The sequence below is a fragment of the Opisthorchis viverrini genome (genome assembly GCF_000715545.1).
Source record: "Opisthorchis viverrini unplaced genomic scaffold opera_v5_35, whole genome shotgun sequence".
Taxonomy (NCBI): Eukaryota; Metazoa; Platyhelminthes; class Trematoda; order Opisthorchiida; family Opisthorchiidae; genus Opisthorchis; species Opisthorchis viverrini.
The window spans coordinates 375,265-392,824 of NW_008751691.1; the positions used below are offsets into that span (position 1 = coordinate 375,265).

Sequence of the window (17,560 nt, forward strand, 5' to 3'; positions counted from 1 at the left end):
TTTGTAGTCTACAGCTCCCTCCACCTGGGAACTGAATTCATTGGCACTGAGAACGTGATCGAACTGGTTAAATTATGAACAAAACTCATACACTCCAACGCACCTTGAATTCATCATTGAGCACGATCACACGTCGAATAATTTCTTTTGGTCTGTGGCGATTGTGTTTGTACGGATCGTTCTGGTAGTACAACTCGAACAAAACCATCCCAAGAGCGTAGATATCTGCCATTTGCATCGATCCGATTGGGTCGCGAACTTCGGGCAACTGAACTGCATTCTGTTTGTGAGTAAAGAACTTTCGTGGAGCCATGGAAGGCTCCAGAAGAGACGTAGAATTTCTGAATGGACTGCTAGGATTTTTGGAAAATCTTGGAATGAATCCAAGAGGCCTCCTCCTGCATCCATGTGAGTTACATTGCTTATAGAACCAATCAATTCCGTGTATGACCCTACGCCGACGGCGATGTCTCTGATCAGGTGATTTGTGATGAACCTACAGGGGGGGGGGTATAATGACACGTTTTCGTTCAAAAGTATCACACAGACTAGATAAAAAACGCCTATGGAAGGAATCACACTACTGACGGGAGTTATAAAACGTTAATCTGTTTTCAAAGGTGCGCAGTGAGAAATTGCTACAAACTCGGCAGGCGTATTTGTAACAAACAGATCTTTTCTCAACTTTTAGTTTGGCATCCATAAGTTCAAACCAATGATCAGTGCACGCCAATTTGATATTTACGGGAAGCTCAGGGGAATTTCAGGTGATATTCAGCGGAGTTTACCCCTTTAAAAAAATCAAATTAGTGTACAGATGAGAGTAGTCAACGAATTCCGTCCAATCAGGGTTCAATTAACACAAAGTGTCTGAGACGTGACGTGATGAGACCGAAGTGCAAGCTTAAAACAGGTGATGGGTCTTCAAGGAGTTTTCAGCAATCTTGTGAGCAGTGCCTTCATAGCTGACTAAATACAAGGTGAGTTAGCGTCAGCAGATAAACTTCAGTCGAACAGAGGGCACTCGGCAAATCCTTGGTTTCATTATCCGTGTTGGTTGGTCGATTTGTTTGGTTTTCCTTGTCCAAGTTTAAGGGTCAAAGTTTTAACGGTCATGGAATGGTGTGGATATATATCTACTGATCCACTGTTGCAGTTTTTCGCAAATTACTTTCTATCCGGCGCAGACAACTTTGTGGTATCATCTTCCAGATACAAGTGTCTCCTTCCGCAGCTCTCTCAGGCAGGCGATTGTGGGCAGGTTGTAGAGTTTCCATTGGTTTTGCGTACATCTAATTTCATATTTCTTGTGGGGATCAGTTTAGAAGTACCAGCCAATTATGTGCTCACATCGATGTTCTCTTTCGGGTTGCTCAGCCAAACTAACATGGGTGTTCTAAAGCAGGATGAGTTATCAATGCCAACCTGGATATGTTTTTGTGAGTTGGAAAACATTTCAGTGTTAGTTACCTGGATGATTGATTTCTAAACGAATAAGACAAATTCATGCGCGTCTGTTAGGCGACAAACTTGCATACATCCTTTGAAACTGAAAAACCGCTATCAAGTGGCAGTTATGGAACCAAATTTCATCTCGCGTTTTACCAACAATTATGAACAGTTATGAACCTAAACCTCGTCAGACTAAAAATCACGCGTACATCATTCAGCTGTAACAACCTTTCGGTGCCTAGGTGCCATATCACCCGAAAGAATCACGAGGGCTGGGATACTGCCAGGTTGCTCAAGCCTAGACGGGTAAAGTCAAGAGGCAGAGGTCGGGTTTGAACCACGGACCTAGCCGTCAGTGAATTTGTGCCCCAACCACTGAGCCATTTCACACCCGACATCAATCGTTCCGACCCTGTATATACCCCATCTCATTAATGACCCTAACCTGACAGGTACTATTCAACCTTACACTGAAGATAGTCGTTTGGAAACTGGGCGCACAGAATGGCTGAACGTGACATCGACTGGATGGCCACGTGACAGATAAGTTGAGGACCTGCATCAGGCGCGCTGTGATTGGCCAGGAAGCTTATTAGTGGGCAGTAGCTCGGTCACCAGGACTCCTGAATTATCGATGGTTTGCAGAATATGTTCGTAACATCACAAGTTCCCATCTGCACGCGTGAGACTGACTGTCACCCTCACTCTGTATCCTTAAAATTTGGAGGTCGTTGTCGCCTGGGTTGTAAGCGGTTAAAAACACACATTAAGAAGAATCGGCTGATAAAAAACAACAACCAAAGTATCCACGTACCTTGCTCCGTCTGTGAAAAAGCATATGAAGGTCTGTGTGACTTCCGGGGCTCACTTGTTCGCATGGATCTCCTTGCTTCCGGTAGTGGTTTACCGACTGATCAACAAAACTTGCACCCTCTGGATGAATCAGTATTGTCGAAAGCTTGGGTCTTCTCTCCACGATTGAAGCACTACAATCGTTCTTTGATGGCTTAATTGGCTGCCTTTTTGTCCGGCGATCCTTCCATTCCGCAAGTGCTGATAACTCTGAGTGGCAGTTTTGGTTGAACACGTTAATCAGGCCTGAATCACTTTCAGTTCTTCCAATATATGGTAGATAACTGTTCACTTGGCTGAATCTTCTTTGTTCATGAGTTTCCATGGTACTCTTGTGATCCGTTTGGAGATGGAGATCAGATTGACTGAGGTACTTTCGTCGAGCCAGTCTACTTGACAGTATATAGCGTCTGGATTCGCTGGATACAGCAGTCAGGTCAGATTCCTTTTGTCCACAAGTGATTAGTTCTTTGTCCTTTGAGGTAAACCCTGTCTGGATCTGGAAGTTTCTATTGTTAGTTCCATGGCCAACTGGATTTGCTCCGGTACCCAGGAAAGTAGAACTTTCCGAATTCCTCGCGTTCTCCACTGCTTCAGACTCACTAGCAGTGGTTCTTCTAGAGTGGTTCAGAGTAAATGTGATTCCTTGTGCTACGAGCTGTTCGGTGAGCAAAGCCAGTTGAGGATGAGAAAAGGCGCATAGCTGACCACTGACCAACAAAGCCAACATGCGTCTCAACAACTCTGGTGACGTCCAGATAAGCCGAGAAAAGTAAGCATTGTCGTCCAAATGAGCAAAACTCTCACCTAAAAAAGGGTACGTACAAAGGAAGAAAAATCTCATGCATGTGGGCGAAATTGGTCGTTTTTTAAATACGTATGACCGACCCCCTTCAACCATTGCGGAATAGGGTGTCAGTAACCTACTGAGGATTGTCTCTCTAAGAGAGGATGAAGAACTGTATTGTGGCCAGTGAAGAGGGCTCTTTTGAGGGTCCTAGCACAGTAGTCTGTTTCTCAAAGATTACTTGGCTGTCCAACAACAATGAGTCAGTCTCATTCCTTTCCACCCACCACTTCATTTTCATATGGTTTGGCCAAGAGAATCGTGCAAAGACGGGAATTCGGATAGTTTGTGCAGCTAAGTTATATGTTTGCCTTGTGAAGGCAAGCGTAGCTCTTTATCTTTCTGGATGTACAAACTACATTCGAGTCATTCAAAATCAACGGCCGTCGCACGGTACAAACATGCGATCTTGACGTGACTACGTAGCAACCGGATGTAGTCTTGCGGATCACCGTTATTTTCTAACTGAACTAAATGGACATTCTAGGTTCTTTGTCAGTCCATCAATGCAACCATTCAGCTAGAAGTACTCCCTAACGAATGATCACACCTGAGGTGATCGTGGGCTGTTGAAGAGTTTTCAGCCACCCTGTGAGTAGTTTCCTTTATGGTCTTATAGTTATTACGCATTCTCCTGCCATCAAATACACTCTAAATTTTACTGTCATTAGTTACGATTTGATCGTTACTCATCCAGGAAGTCATATTTCTCTCTTAAATTTGAAATATTTCTGTTTTGGAAAAACCTAGATATTTTGGAGAAAAAACGTGCTAACTATATAAGTACTTTTCACAATATACTATTGTTGGGATGGTGCCACCTTTTTGGAATTCCAGGTAATCCAAGTCTATTGAGATCAGATTAGAATCTTCGCTCTGTATTCATTTGGTGCAGTCAAAAATGGTCTGTCGGATAGACCCAGAGCGACAGTAACAGTTAGCGGTGGGTGGCTACGAACGAACCAGTCACGTCGCTCAAGTTAACCTTTTTAGATGTGACAATTCAGCAGTACCCAGTTCGCACTGACGGAGTTGAAGTCCCCGCCAGGTCATGGACAAACACTGCTGATTAGCCCTTATATGGGCGAAAATCCAGTCCATAGCTTCAAAAGAATAACTGCGCCAGTGCGGGGGGCTGCTCGGATGGGATTGGTATGAATATAACGTTAAGATAGGCGTAACACTCTCCTCATGAAGTTGCTGAAAACTTGGTGGTTTGACCCTTTGTAACAGAATGTACGAACATGCAGATGAAATGCCATTTAATTCACGCACCTACGCGAAATGCCGTCAGTCCAAAGTCCGTTAGTTTAAGCATCCATCGACTATCGATTAGACAGTTTGTTGACTTCAAATTTCCATGATATTGCAGATCGGATTCGTGCAGGAACGTCAACCCTCGAATCAAATCCAGCGTCAAACTGGTTAAAAAGATCGGCTTTAGTTTGGGACGATCCGGTTGGAAGATATCACGAAGACTTCCTCGAGGCGTATAATCCCAAAGTACGCAGACGTGGTCCTGTTCAACACATGCGCCGACGAAATGGCAAAGATTGCTATGTGATATGTCACGCAGTAGTTTAAGCGACGTTTTCACCTCTCTGTTGATGTGTACCAATCGGATGTTTAAACGGTGCACTGCAACCAGCTTTTTCCTGTACATTCCGCGCACAGTGGAAGGTGTAGTCCATGAACGTATTCCACTGCCAAGTCTAGCCTCTGTGCATTCCGGTGGCAAACCGGTCGGGGTGAATAGCAGTGGATGTCTTTCTTGTTTATTTGGAAGGCCGAAGAACGCACTGCCGGAAGTGTTCCGATGTTCGGCGGATTCCACATGCTTTTCGCTATCCAACTCTTCCACTTGTAGGGAACCAGATGCGACTGAGTGACGATGGGGACTAAAAACATCACCCAGCACATTGTTTGAAAACGTTACCAGGTCTGTTCCAGATAAGTGGGTGACTGTTTCATCTGACGGTAATGTTAACATCCTTCGAGCCCGTCTCCTTTGAGCATTTGACGAGAAAACGGCCATATTTGCGGCATTGATGGCAAGTTGTTGTGAAATTTTATCCAAATCTGCTTGACTTTCTCGGTGGCTGCAGAAAAACCCAGGCCTGTTTGGTGAATTCAGCAACAGGTTTACAAACGGCGAAGGCGGACTGGATTGATCTGAAACGTCCTGTTGGATGAGACAAGGGAAACGAAAGCGTATCATTGGGATTTTTTTACTGGTAAACAAAACCAGGAAACACTGTTTGGTGCAAGTTGTATTGGAGAGTCCAGTGGAATCGTGAAATAAATTATCGGTAAGAATACTGTTTCCGACTCTGTTTAAGGCGTGAACTTACTGACCAGAAGGTCTATGGTTCAAACCCCGACCTCTGTATCCCGACTGCTCCTGTTCAAGCTTGAGCAACCTGGCAGTACCTCGGCCCTTATGCTTCCTTCGTATGGCATGGCAACCAGGCATCGAAATGTTTCCACGGCTGAACCATTGTTAGTACTATCATACATTCCTTTCAAAACAATGTTTGAGCAGCCAAAAAATCTGCCGAACTTTCAGACTGGAACTGAAGTGACTCCGAGCTGAAAATCATAGAGGCAATGTGCAACTCCACGATCCATGTGAGGAATTATCAGAGCGAGGCAGTTTTAGAGCCTCTGAAAGGATTTGAACCTGTGATCTACCGGTTATTGAGTGTACCCTGTACCATTCGGCTGGATGGCTGTCTTACGTCATCCGGAATAAAAGCAAGAAGGGTTGACCAAGTCATGCACTGTTGATCTCACGAAATTTACTCCACATTCCTATAGCACCTGGTGTCAAAATGGAATGTGGACCATGTTGACGTCTTCGATAACTTTAGCAATACTTTTACTGGTGTAAACCTGAGTCTGACTATCATTTCAAAAGGCCTTAAAAGATTTTTCCTGGACTACTGATTACATTACTTACTTACCAGTAATCTGTATGCACTTGACGTGAGTTGTTGGACGTCGACCACTCAGTTTTTCTTGCATAATGCTCTCTCTGACATCATGAAGGTCGTTGATCAGAATGTCATTGCAAATATGTTGATACACCTCAACTACGGCATTTTTCACGTCTTCCAACGAAGATGTTTTCTAGGTATCTAGTAATCTACAGAAGCTATGAAGATGACCGCCAGAGTGCTGCACCAGCATGCTCGCTCAAACAGTTCAATCGAGTCTGCCACCTTGTAATCGGGGCCACCCATTTTCAGGCACCATGAAACGCGACAACTAGATAGCATGATAGTTGGTACCTAGCTTCGGAAACGCGAACCAACCACGCGTCAAGATCCCTTTTACTGACCGCATTTTGAGTGCGTCAGTGCACTTCATTGATGGGCTTGCTGCTGGGCTGGCGAAAGTGGTCACGTGCATGCTGAGGAGGAGCCAATGGGCGCACGGTAGAGCCCGAAAACCATTGGTTAGGTTACCTTCACCGTTGATGGGCTTGCTGCTGGGCTGGCGAAAGCGGTCACGTGCATGCTGAGGAGTAGCCAGTGGGCGCACGGTAGAGCCCGAAAATCATTGGTTAGGTTACCTTCACCAATGGTAATGAATAACCGATCGTTGACGGGTTCATTCGCCAGAAAAGCGTCACCTATATGGGTATGCGGTCGTCTTGCTGGATCGACTATGTTGACGAAGATTCGTGTCCCTCAACGGAAGAATGCGGGTCGCTCAGCCGAGTCAAAACGGAAACTGAAAAGTCTGTTTAACCAACAGACTCACATGTTGGGTAACCATTTAACAGGGACAGTGGACGCGAGGGTTTAAATATCGCCAAAATTAACTAGGCAAATTGAGCAGCGATTAGAAGGAAGACGCGGTATTTGTCGGTTATTTCACATCTGTCTTGCAGACATCGAGGGATTTTGGTGGAGGAATTTCCACACAGCCATTTAGATTTACTCATATCTAACAGAATCGCCTATTTTCTGTCGCCCAGTTGGCCGTTGTGTGCTTAGCGCCACAGCTTTCGTCAACTGGAGGGCGCTTATTGATATGGTTTTCCTAAGAACATATTTTTCACACCGTAAACTGTAAAACCACCAGACTACGTCAGGGTAGGGACAGGAAAGTCAGTCGCAATTTACTGCACCAAAACATCACACCTAGACAACCAGAAAACTATCAAAACAATTGTTGCGGCAGGATAACCGTATCGGCGCCGATTGAGAATTCCCCGGAAATTCTAACAACTCGCGTCCACCCCCATCCTTTACCCACCAATCCCCAACCGTGTGGTCCTTCACATGTCTCTCATTTTCGGTTCTCACTTTCCAATGTTTTGTGCCTGTTTATCCGCGACTGCTCATGTCTACGCCGAAAGTTTGTCACGCCAGCTGTCCCACATGATGTCGCCACAATCTTATTCAGATTCTCCCTAAGCCTGTCTGTCTCGGCACTGATGACATGTCGTCCCTTGGATGTGACCTTCGGCTGCCCTTGTAAAACGACTGTTAGTTGCCTAATGTGCCGATCAGTGAGCTCCTGGTTCGTTTCCCTTGTTCATCGATATTCCCGTCTCCCAAAGGTCTGAAAAGTTAAATCTTGCTGTCCTTACTTGTTTGCGATAGCTGTTTGGACGAACGTAACGTCGAACTTGCGTCCTCAGGCTTTGAATCAGCCACGTTATACAAAGGTGAAAAACCAATGGAAATACCTGGTGCGTAACCCAGGATTGCACTGAGGAAAATGCGGAACACATTCTCCCGTCAAATCTTAACTAAGATTTGAGGTACAAACCTCTCCTACTTGAAGGAATGCCGGAAACTCTTCAACTTCTACTGCAGGCAGTAATATATTGAGTTCGTCACGGACAGGAAGTAGCATGAAATCTCAGGTTAGGTAGCTTTCAAGCTAACTGCCAAGCGCAGCGAACGGTTTCAAACCAGCGGATCAGCTACCAGTAAACGCACCCCACCAACCAACATTTCGCCATACTGTCTCTGCAGCAGACCGATACATAAACTCGCCAGTATCGCTTTTCCGGTAAACCGAATAAGAAAAAATACCCAGGCGTCAATCCGTCAGACTGATTTTATCCATATAAAACACTAGATACGTGGTGTAACACGGTTTTGTAGCCACCCTGTCACTCATAGTTGTCGCTCACTAGATCACGAGGCTTGTCTTTTTTAAATACTCACAAACCACGTCACATTAAGCTGACTCATCGGACATCGATTGTCTGCACAGCCTAGTGAGTGGAGCAACTACTCACGTGCTGACGCGCCCAAGTACACGCAAACGGACCTACATATAAGGGAAACCGAACACAGACAACACAGACTCGCGCGCGCGCAGGGAGCAAGCACTCCAAGTCCACGGACAATGATGGGACACGTGTAGCAGCCAAACTGCGGAGAAAACACATCCCCGCTGTCCAGACTTTCACCAAGGGACTCTCACATACAATAAGTTCCCTTTTGACTTGCTCCATATTTTATATTGCCTTTATTTTATACACGCGGCAAATCGCTTCTGTAAGCTACTGTCAACCACAGTAAAGACTGTTATTAGTTGCATTGTGTTGTGGCCATCATCATCAGTGCACTAATAGTTTAAACTACTGGGTCAGTGTAAATCAAAGGGGTCACGAAAATCCAGCAATGTGCAGTGTGAGGCAGAATCAAATGTTCTGGCATGATGCAGATTGCCGCGAGCTTCTCATGAGGGTGGAATACATGGATACCCAAGTGAAATGACTGAGCAGATGATAGATGGAATAAAATTGGTGACCAGAGTCCAACAAACCAATCGAGACTAATTCCGTTAACCTCAGGAAGCTACTCATCTCGAAGAACAGAACCCGATGAAACATTTAATTTAAAACCAAACTAGTCACTTGAGTCTAAGTCCCTAGTAGACTTGCAGCAGTTCATCTTTCTTGGTGAGTCCGCCTATCCGACTAGTCAATCTATGAAAGGAACGGTTTTGAACGCTACACACCCAAATCTTGATTACAGTATTCGCCACATTACACACTTACTGTTGCCTGTGGTCCTTCGATAGCATCTCCACGTAATCTCAAGGTGCACGATACGTCCTTCTTAAGTCGACCCAACTCTCTCAACGTGTGTGATGTGGCCGAAGGATTTACCAACAGCCAGCGATTCCGGTAACGAGCACGACGAATGCCTGTACCGTGGGCTACCTGCACGCATCATCAAGCACCAGTAGACTGACCGGGGTTTAGCCAATGTTCCAACAGACTCAGTCAAACAACAGTTGCAATGTCTACTTGTCTCGAACAGGAGAACATGATGGAAAAAGGACGAGTACGGGGGGTCAACCTTGTGACTTATCGCTCAGTGAGCGACTGCTCTGCAAACTGAAACAGTGCGAAGGATGATTCACGTCGTGTACATCCATCTGAGACATCTTTCTGCGTTATCCGTGAAGCAATGAGCTGACTGGGATCGGTCCGTGTGTTCTAAACGTGTGTGTGTGTGTGTGTGTGTGAACCTGCCAGTTCTTTTTAACGAGCGCCAATCGTACAAGCGGAACTACTGTTATCGGATGTCACACGAGACTTACTGTACTCTTATAATGTCGAGTGATCTCCAGGAATAGATTGGGTTCCAACTTACAGAGAGAACAATTTCCTGGTATTCAACCTTCCATAAGAGTCGTTCCAGTTCCTTTTCAAATTTACGGCTGCGATACAATAGGAACAATCCAATCAACAGGGAAGCGGCAACCGTACACAGGATGCTTAGGCCAATTCGAAGATAGCGACGTCGAGTTCGGCGACATTTTCGATCATCGAATCCACAAGGTGGTTCACTTAGTGGTGGATGACCGGAGATCCAATGTACTTGCCGACCTAAAATCCAAAATGAAGAGTAGGGTGTAACATACCACCCAGGTGAGTGAACCAACGAATACGGCAAAGTTCGCCTGCCATTGAATCGACTGTAGAAAAATAGCAGTCTGGCAAATAATGAGAAGAGCAAACGAAATATACATGCAGAAAACCTGCGATTATAAAAAAACGGGTTTCTTGGATGATTTGCGAACTGAACGAAGTTCTGCAGCTCTCCGGGGTTGACATAAATTTGCATATTGTAAGCTCAGGGCTTTTTTGAACGACCACCTTCACTCAGTACACAATACGGACGTTCAACTTCCACGATGTCATGGAACAATTTGATTGCACTCTATGTGACCTTAGCTGAAGTTCCTGTAACGCCCATCGCGGAAAAAATCGTTCAGTTGTTGCACCCTTTCGGTGCCTAGCTGCCATGCCACTCGAAGCAAGCACGAGGGCTGGGATACTGCCAAGTTGACTAAAACTAGACAGGGGAAGTCAAGAGACAGACGTCGGGTTCGAACCGTGGACCTTCCGATCAGTCTCGCCTCTATGACCGCGGAACCAACAGGAAAATTTCCAAGTGTTATTTGTATCGAGTTCCCCGATTTCGTCCTGTCACAAGTGACGCGAATTTCTAAGACGGGAACTTTTTCCATCAGCAAGTGCATGCTGTGCCCTAATCCAAGTAATCACACCACAGTGGGAGGTTGTAGGATTGCGTATTGTACAAACAGTCAAGATGCTCTCAGATAACTCACCTTGATGGTCAAGGAGGTTTCTTGACGTCACTCGAAATCGAAGTCATAGTAGCTGCGCAAATCGACCGGCAAAGTTTGATTTTTGCTTGGGATCTTTCGCAAAAACGTGCATTATTCAGCCATGAACTTACCGCGTCGTTTTTACACCTGATAGTTAGATTACCCGTCAGTAGTAGAACACTCACCTAGCACATCAGATGTTCGGAGTTTGTGCCAAAATTTGTGCTCTCAGTTAGATCCAATAAGGGTAAAACAGGAGTTTACTCGTGTGGGGACTAAAAGAGGATCGTTCGAACCAAGTATACTCCAGATGCCTGTGTGGATAGATGGGGGAAAGATTCACTGACGCAGTACCGGAACTCCATTGACTGGTCGATTATTCTTTTCCTCACGGGTGAGTAGCGCTTTCAGCCAGTTGGGAAATTTTTATGGTGGTGTTGAACTACTAATGTCTCAGTGACCATAGGAAGCTCCCCCGTGGTGTGAGATAAATGGCAGTGAAGGCGAAGCAGTGCGGGGGCTGAGGGACAAATGGAATCCGTGCACGTCTGTAAGAGTCTGGCAAAGTCCGACTACCGGTGTTATTTAATCATGTTTGATATCAGCCCTATCCACTAGAGAATGGCACCGTCAATAAGACAAACTGTGAGCGCCTGATACCGAACCCAAGAGAGGAGAGAGAGCAAATTCCAAACAAGAAAGTCCTATCAGCAGTCAAGCAACCCTTGTTCAATAGCTGAGAAGGAAGAACAATTCACGCGAGAAGTAAAGCTTCCAGTTGAGATGTCTTCATTCGAGGCGTCACGTGATCTGAATACCATGGGTGAAGGATGAGCATCGCTATACCAGGCGCGAGCCAATCAAATTGCGCATCAGCCAATTGTGGTCGAACGGTTAAGTTAGCGCTCTTAAAACTCCCTAGGATTTCACGAGATGTGGACTGGTGGTGATTCCCAATGAGGATGACGCAGCTATACGGTGCTTCTCGGCTTTCTAGCATAAATTAGCTGTAATCTCAGTCGGAGGTCACTTGAAACTGGTAACATATGTTTCCAATGAAATGGTGTAGATGCTGGCTAGAATAAGTAACTTAGGCATGGTCCAATCGGACGTCAGCTACTCTTGTACAGAGTAGTGATTGGCGTAGCATTTGTGAAAGAAGTGCCGAAGTACTTATTATGGAATTCGTCAAGCCGTTCTAAGTCACGTTCCGCGCTACACTGTGAGGTACCACATGGCTGTTTACCTTACGAATCCCGATTATGATTCGAGAGCAGGTGCCAGCACCCGAGAGGCCTCGTGGGAATAGGTCTATGGACGACTCGGGTCGTTTGTTGTACCTTTAACAATCGCTACTCGCGTGTACTAAACTGAAACCGGAGAGTGCAAATATGATCTTAACCAAAAACGGACTGAGTGCTTATCACAGTTAGCAGGAGTTTTCAGCACCCAAAAAGTTTCTGGACCCTGAATCTCACCTTGAAACCCCACCTAAGGTTCAACCCAGGCAACCGGGGTTGTGTAAGCCTTACGTGTAACATTTGCCCAATCAGCGTCCAACATGCTGACAGAATCTCCATTCCTATCCATACCTCCGTGTTTTGCCTTCCAACTTTGTCAAAGGAAGCTCAATGCAATGCGCAAAAAACATCAAATAGTGGCATTGTGACAGGTGACTGCAAAAAACACCTAGAAATTGTTGACAACTCAGAGACTGACACTCACCTGGCAATATACGAAATGTGTATCGCTTCGTTTTCTCAGACAGCTGAGCTAGCAGAGGCAGAGTACCGGAGAAATCGTAGGTAATCTTTGTGCCGTTCGTGGTGTCGAATTCCAGATGATTTACTTCAGAGTCCTGGGTCCAGTAAGAGATCTCCCGTTTTCGCACCGCCCCCGTTCTTGTGAGTGACATAGGCCCAGCCGTCGGATAAAACATGCCCACTGGTCTGAATCTGATACGACTCCGGCGACTGTGGGCATTGGAGTTCAAATAGTGACAAAAAGTGGTATCCAGCGAATTGTTTGTCCGGCAGTCCTCTGGTAACAATGGTGTATGATTGTTGTACCATTCCGTCGTTCGGTTCACATCACACAGAAATGTACAGCCCAGCAGATCATCTGGGATATCTGTCTCTTCGGGAATTCCCATGACCACGGTGTAGTTGCCCTTGTGAGAAAATTCGGAATTTGGAATGTATAAGGAATTTTGCGCACTGCGACACCGATAAAGTCTGGAATCTGATGTAGGGAGCAAAACTAAATCCATCTAGGACTTTACCTGTTGGTAGTGTGAGGAGATTTGGGATTTCTGAGATTTCGTCCTGTAAGTAAAGCGAATCTATGCTGAAAAGAGAAGTCGTTGCTCGAGAAGCCAGTTAACACGTGTGACCACGTGATGCGGATCCCGTGATTGAAGGATGAGCGGCGCTATATCCTGTATAAGTACGAGTTAACCACACTGCTGATCATCCCCTCGTGGCCGAATGGTTAAGTTTTCAAAGTATTAGCCAGGAGGTCGCGGTTCGGGGACTCTTCGGAGTTTCGTCAGACGCGCACTGCTGATGATTCCCAATAAGGATGAAATAGCTGTACAGTGATTCGCGGCTTTTCAGCATAGATTCGCTTCACTTACAGGACGAAATCCTCTCAAGAATTTTACTTCCTACGAAAAGATCATTGATTCGTCGATAGCAGCCATTTTGCGTAACACACAAAATGTGAGATTCTCTCATCAGGGGAGTGAGAAGTAATGGTATCTTTCCGGAAAGTCTATTCCTACTGCAAAGAGGATAGTTTCGTTCACATATTCCATCTCCTCGAAGCTACACCTTCGATTGGAGGGGGGCTAGATCACTTCATGTAACACAAAGTTCAAGACCGGACAAAGGTTGGCCTTATGGATGGATGGTCGGAAATCGAAGGTCCTGTTTATAACTGCATTCCAGAAACGGACTAAATTCATGTCTGCTCTGGAAACTATCCAACAAACACATCTAGCCAAAAATCGGTGTAGTTTTATGGTGAATTATCTAGCGTACCCAGCTGAATCATTTAAAGATCAATTCCCTAATTAAGGTTAAACCTGGAGACTTTGCTTACAGGGGAATCTGGCAAATAGTCGCCTTCATAGAGCTAACAGGAAATAGGAACTTGTAAATAGTTCTTACTAGAATAAATTCGATCATATACTGCGAGATGTAAGCGCTAGAATAGTCTGTCTTCGAATAACGGTTAGAAGTGACACATATTCAGTTCAGAGAAGAGACACCTACAGTGGGAGTCGTTAAAGTTTGAAGGCACTGTCATTTAGTTATTTCTTGAACTCATTGTCTTGATAGTCTCGTCAAACGAGAATTTGAACTCGTTTGTCTTTCATTTGATCTCTAATAAGAACGGAACTCAAGTTCGATGGTTCCCTCCATTTGGTGTGGACTAGAACACTAGAACAATTGCGCTAAGACAGGAGAGCGACTCTTCAAACCAGAATCATGTGAGCGTATGTTCTCGAAAATCTTGCAACCGCCAACATCTAGGGCAAAAGGTGTCCGGCTTTTTTTGAAGCGCCTGTGATGCTACCTGACTAGGAAATCCTGACTGGGGGATCGATCGATCGACACAACCAAGGTATATTACTGGATTGTTGTTCGAGGCGTCAGCTTTCCGTTCATATCACTCAGGTACGAACATCAGTTCAGACGTGAAAATCCAGATGCGTCCAGAGTATGCTGGTGGACTATTAGTGTCAGATGTGGCGAGTTCGAACCCCGACACTACCATTGAGTATACAATGCTGTTGGGCTCCGATGAGAACGAAACTCGACTCCAGTGGTTCCCCCTTGGTATAGACTTCTCAGAATGATTACGCCGGCACTGGAGGTCGATCTTCCAAACGAGAGTCTTTTTTTAAAAATCTGTTTAACTGAAGTCAAGCTCTACTTTGGGGACGAAATCGTGTTTTAAATGGTTGTTCGAGGCATCAGGTTTCCGGTCACATCACCCAGGTACTAACCTCTTCTCTTGTTCAGACGTGGGAAGTGTTCAGAGTATGCTGGTGGACTAGTAGTAACGCGCTCACCTCGCATGTCAGATGCTCCGAGTTCCAACCTTGGCACTACCACTGGGTATACAATGCTGGTGAGCTCCGACTCCAGTGGTTCTGGTATAGACTCATTAGAATGATTACGCCGGCACAGGAGGTCGATCGTTCAAACGAGAGTCATTTTTAGAGAAAAAAACGGTTTAACTGAAGGCAAGCTCTACTTTCGGGGCAAAATCATATTTTAAATGGTTGCGTGATCTGTCTGCATAGATGATTAGGTTTTTCCCGAGTTCGTCTCTCAACGCTTTTCTCCTTTTTTTGCGTTCGAAAATGTTTTGCGGTTGTAAGTGGGCACCTAATAAACTCAGAAAAGACCAGCCGTTCGGGGCCTATGCAGAGAAAAGTTATCTATCGTTGTGACAGGCGTTGCGGCAGACAAAGCTAAGGTTGAGGAGTGCATCGCAGCTAGCAAGTTTGGTGGATTTATTATGACACGCTGCGCGGGCTGTTTCGGGTGCCCGGAGAGGTCCTGTATAATCCGGTTTAATGATTCTTTGATGGTGACGTCTTACCATCTGCGATACAGTCACCAAATAAGCAAGTTTTCGTGACAGGCTACCGGTCAACCGACATCAGGCATGCGACGAACTAAAGGAGTGAAGAGCTCTACTCAAGTTCGGGACTCTGTCATCGGAGGCGAGGCAATACATTGGCGATGAACTTCCGGAGGTTCGCACCACTCAAGATGTCTCCATCCGCGGCGTCAAGTTCCCCATTGCTAAGTAGATCTATGTTTAAATTTTCTTTTTAGTTAGGTAGGTGATGGTGGTGGAATCTGAACGTGGTCGCTTTAGCCAACTATGTTCTGCCCGCACGCAACGAATAACTCTGTTTCGACATTTCCCAGAAGTCAACGCTCGAGTCTTTTTGGAGTTTCGTGAGATGGCACTTCTGATGACCTCCGAACAAGGACGAAACAACTGTAGAATGCTTTTTCGCTTTTCAGACTAATAGGACCAAATCTTCAACAGTATTCTCACTCGCAAACTTGGAACAGGCTTCAAAAGAGACGTGGCAAATCGCAAGTGACACACTTCTGCAAAATAACTCGGTTTTGATGGGAGGCTCGGGTAAATCCCACCTAAATTCGATGTTTATTCCACACAGTGGATGCTTCATGTTTCAGCTGGTACGATATTCGAAACGTGGCAGTAGATTTACTCAATGGAACATACTACTCGAAAATCGCTCGAAAGTGCGTCACCGGTTTCGCCCTTTTTGGTGTTCGCCAGGTAGGCGCGATCTCCGGATCCTACTCAAACCCAAGTTCTCGAAGTTAATCCCAGAATTCCCGGAACTTACTGAGACCCCAAATCCACCAAAATCTCCACAGGGAAGCCGACAAGCATCCAGACCAGTCAGTCAACCAATCAGCTACAGCTTGAATCGATAAAAAGTGGAATTCAAGTAACGCGCGTCTTTCCGACACTAAGGCACTGGAGCGTGGATAGCATTCAGATATAACAAACCGAATGTGCTACAGAAAGGTTGCATCATGTACCAGTAAGTACGACTTTGGAGATGTCTCTTTGTATTTCTAGAGATGTGATTTAAATTCAAGTAAGTTTGATTGGAACTCAGAGGTCGCACCCACTTGGTAAGCCCCAAGAAAGGCGAAACTAGTCATGGGGGAGTTGGTACCATGAACTGAACGGGAAGACTGAGGTGAGGGCTTGTGGCACCGACTCCTTCCATGATTGGTCACGCTGAAGTTGCTTGATTTGTTCCCACAGAGCTATTATCGTAACAGAACTGGACGTTCTTCGGGCGACCTGTGTGGAATATGCTTGCTTCGATAAGCCTACATACGCACCTTATATAGGGTACGTATCTAGTGTTCATTTTACCCGCATAAGACCTATATTATAATCTTCCCGTTTTTTTTAATAAATCCGAGCGACCTACCTTACTATCTCCCATCTGACTCCACAGGAGTGAGGTACCACGTGATCCGTTATAAAATGATTTGAGTAATTGTTTCGAAGCTGTTGTGTGATTGGTACACCTTAAAAAGTGAGTAAAATGACCGGAAAAAACAGTGGTGATGAAAATGTTTGGTGTGGCATAATTTCGATCCAGACCAGGCATCGATTTTGCAGATAACATCTCAGCCAACATACCTGAGCATCTCCACGTTCATTGATTTCATTCAGATAGCCCAGGCTGCTGACGTAACTCCGATTGATCAGACGTTCCGAGATCAAATCTCCTCTGCTAACGTTTGACACAGTTCCACCCGCTCTCAGAATTTCCCCGGCTGAAACCGCATACAGCCAAACGGCATCCATCAAGTAGCCCGCCTCAGTTTGGGGAGTGAAATATTCTGAAAAATGGTGTAAATAACTGAAGCAAGACTCTCATACGAGCAGACTAAAAGTCGAAGAGATAAATCGGACTTTCGAGATGTCACATATTGGTGAAGTAAGTCACTCAGGGACAGAAACTTATTTGTACTTGTCAGCAAAAGTGCAGTCGAGTCCATTGGACCACAAACCAACGGTTATCTTTTTCGGATCAAATAGATTTGGACCAATGGAACAGAAACAAATCACAGTAACGATTCAAAGAGTTCATCACCGAGAATGTTTGGCTTTCAAGATGACCGCAGCTGATTTCGCAATGTTGCGTCCTTTGCACCTGTTCCGTTGCGGAATTTTTTTAAAGACCTCTGAAGAAGCACGTTCGGGTGCTTTGTT

The 17,560-nt window shown here is 45.4% G+C and overlaps 2 protein-coding genes across 2 annotated transcripts in view; one reads left to right on the plus strand and one right to left on the minus strand.

Moving 5' to 3' along the window:
- Window positions 1-10,097, minus strand: part of T265_02719 (hypothetical protein) — a gene marked incomplete at both ends in the record, with an annotated part of 20,893 nt that extends 10,796 nt beyond the window's left edge. Inside the window, 6 exons of the mRNA XM_009167034.1 lie at window positions 104-496; window positions 2,267-3,111; window positions 4,427-5,333; window positions 9,180-9,344; window positions 9,781-10,016; window positions 10,052-10,097. Coding sequence (XP_009165298.1) covers window positions 104-496; window positions 2,267-3,111; window positions 4,427-5,333; window positions 9,180-9,344; window positions 9,781-10,016; window positions 10,052-10,097 — 2,592 coding nt within the window. The remainder of the gene's footprint in view (window positions 1-103; window positions 497-2,266; window positions 3,112-4,426; window positions 5,334-9,179; window positions 9,345-9,780; window positions 10,017-10,051) is intronic.
- On the plus strand, window positions 3,033-10,757 carry T265_02718 (hypothetical protein; the record flags this gene model as incomplete). Its single annotated transcript, XM_009167033.1, has 2 exons — window positions 3,033-3,076; window positions 10,430-10,757. The coding sequence occupies 2 exons, from the start codon at window positions 3,033-3,035 to the stop codon at window positions 10,755-10,757; spliced, it is 372 nt and encodes a 123-aa protein (XP_009165297.1).
- Window positions 10,758-17,560: the final 6,803 nt, after the last annotated feature.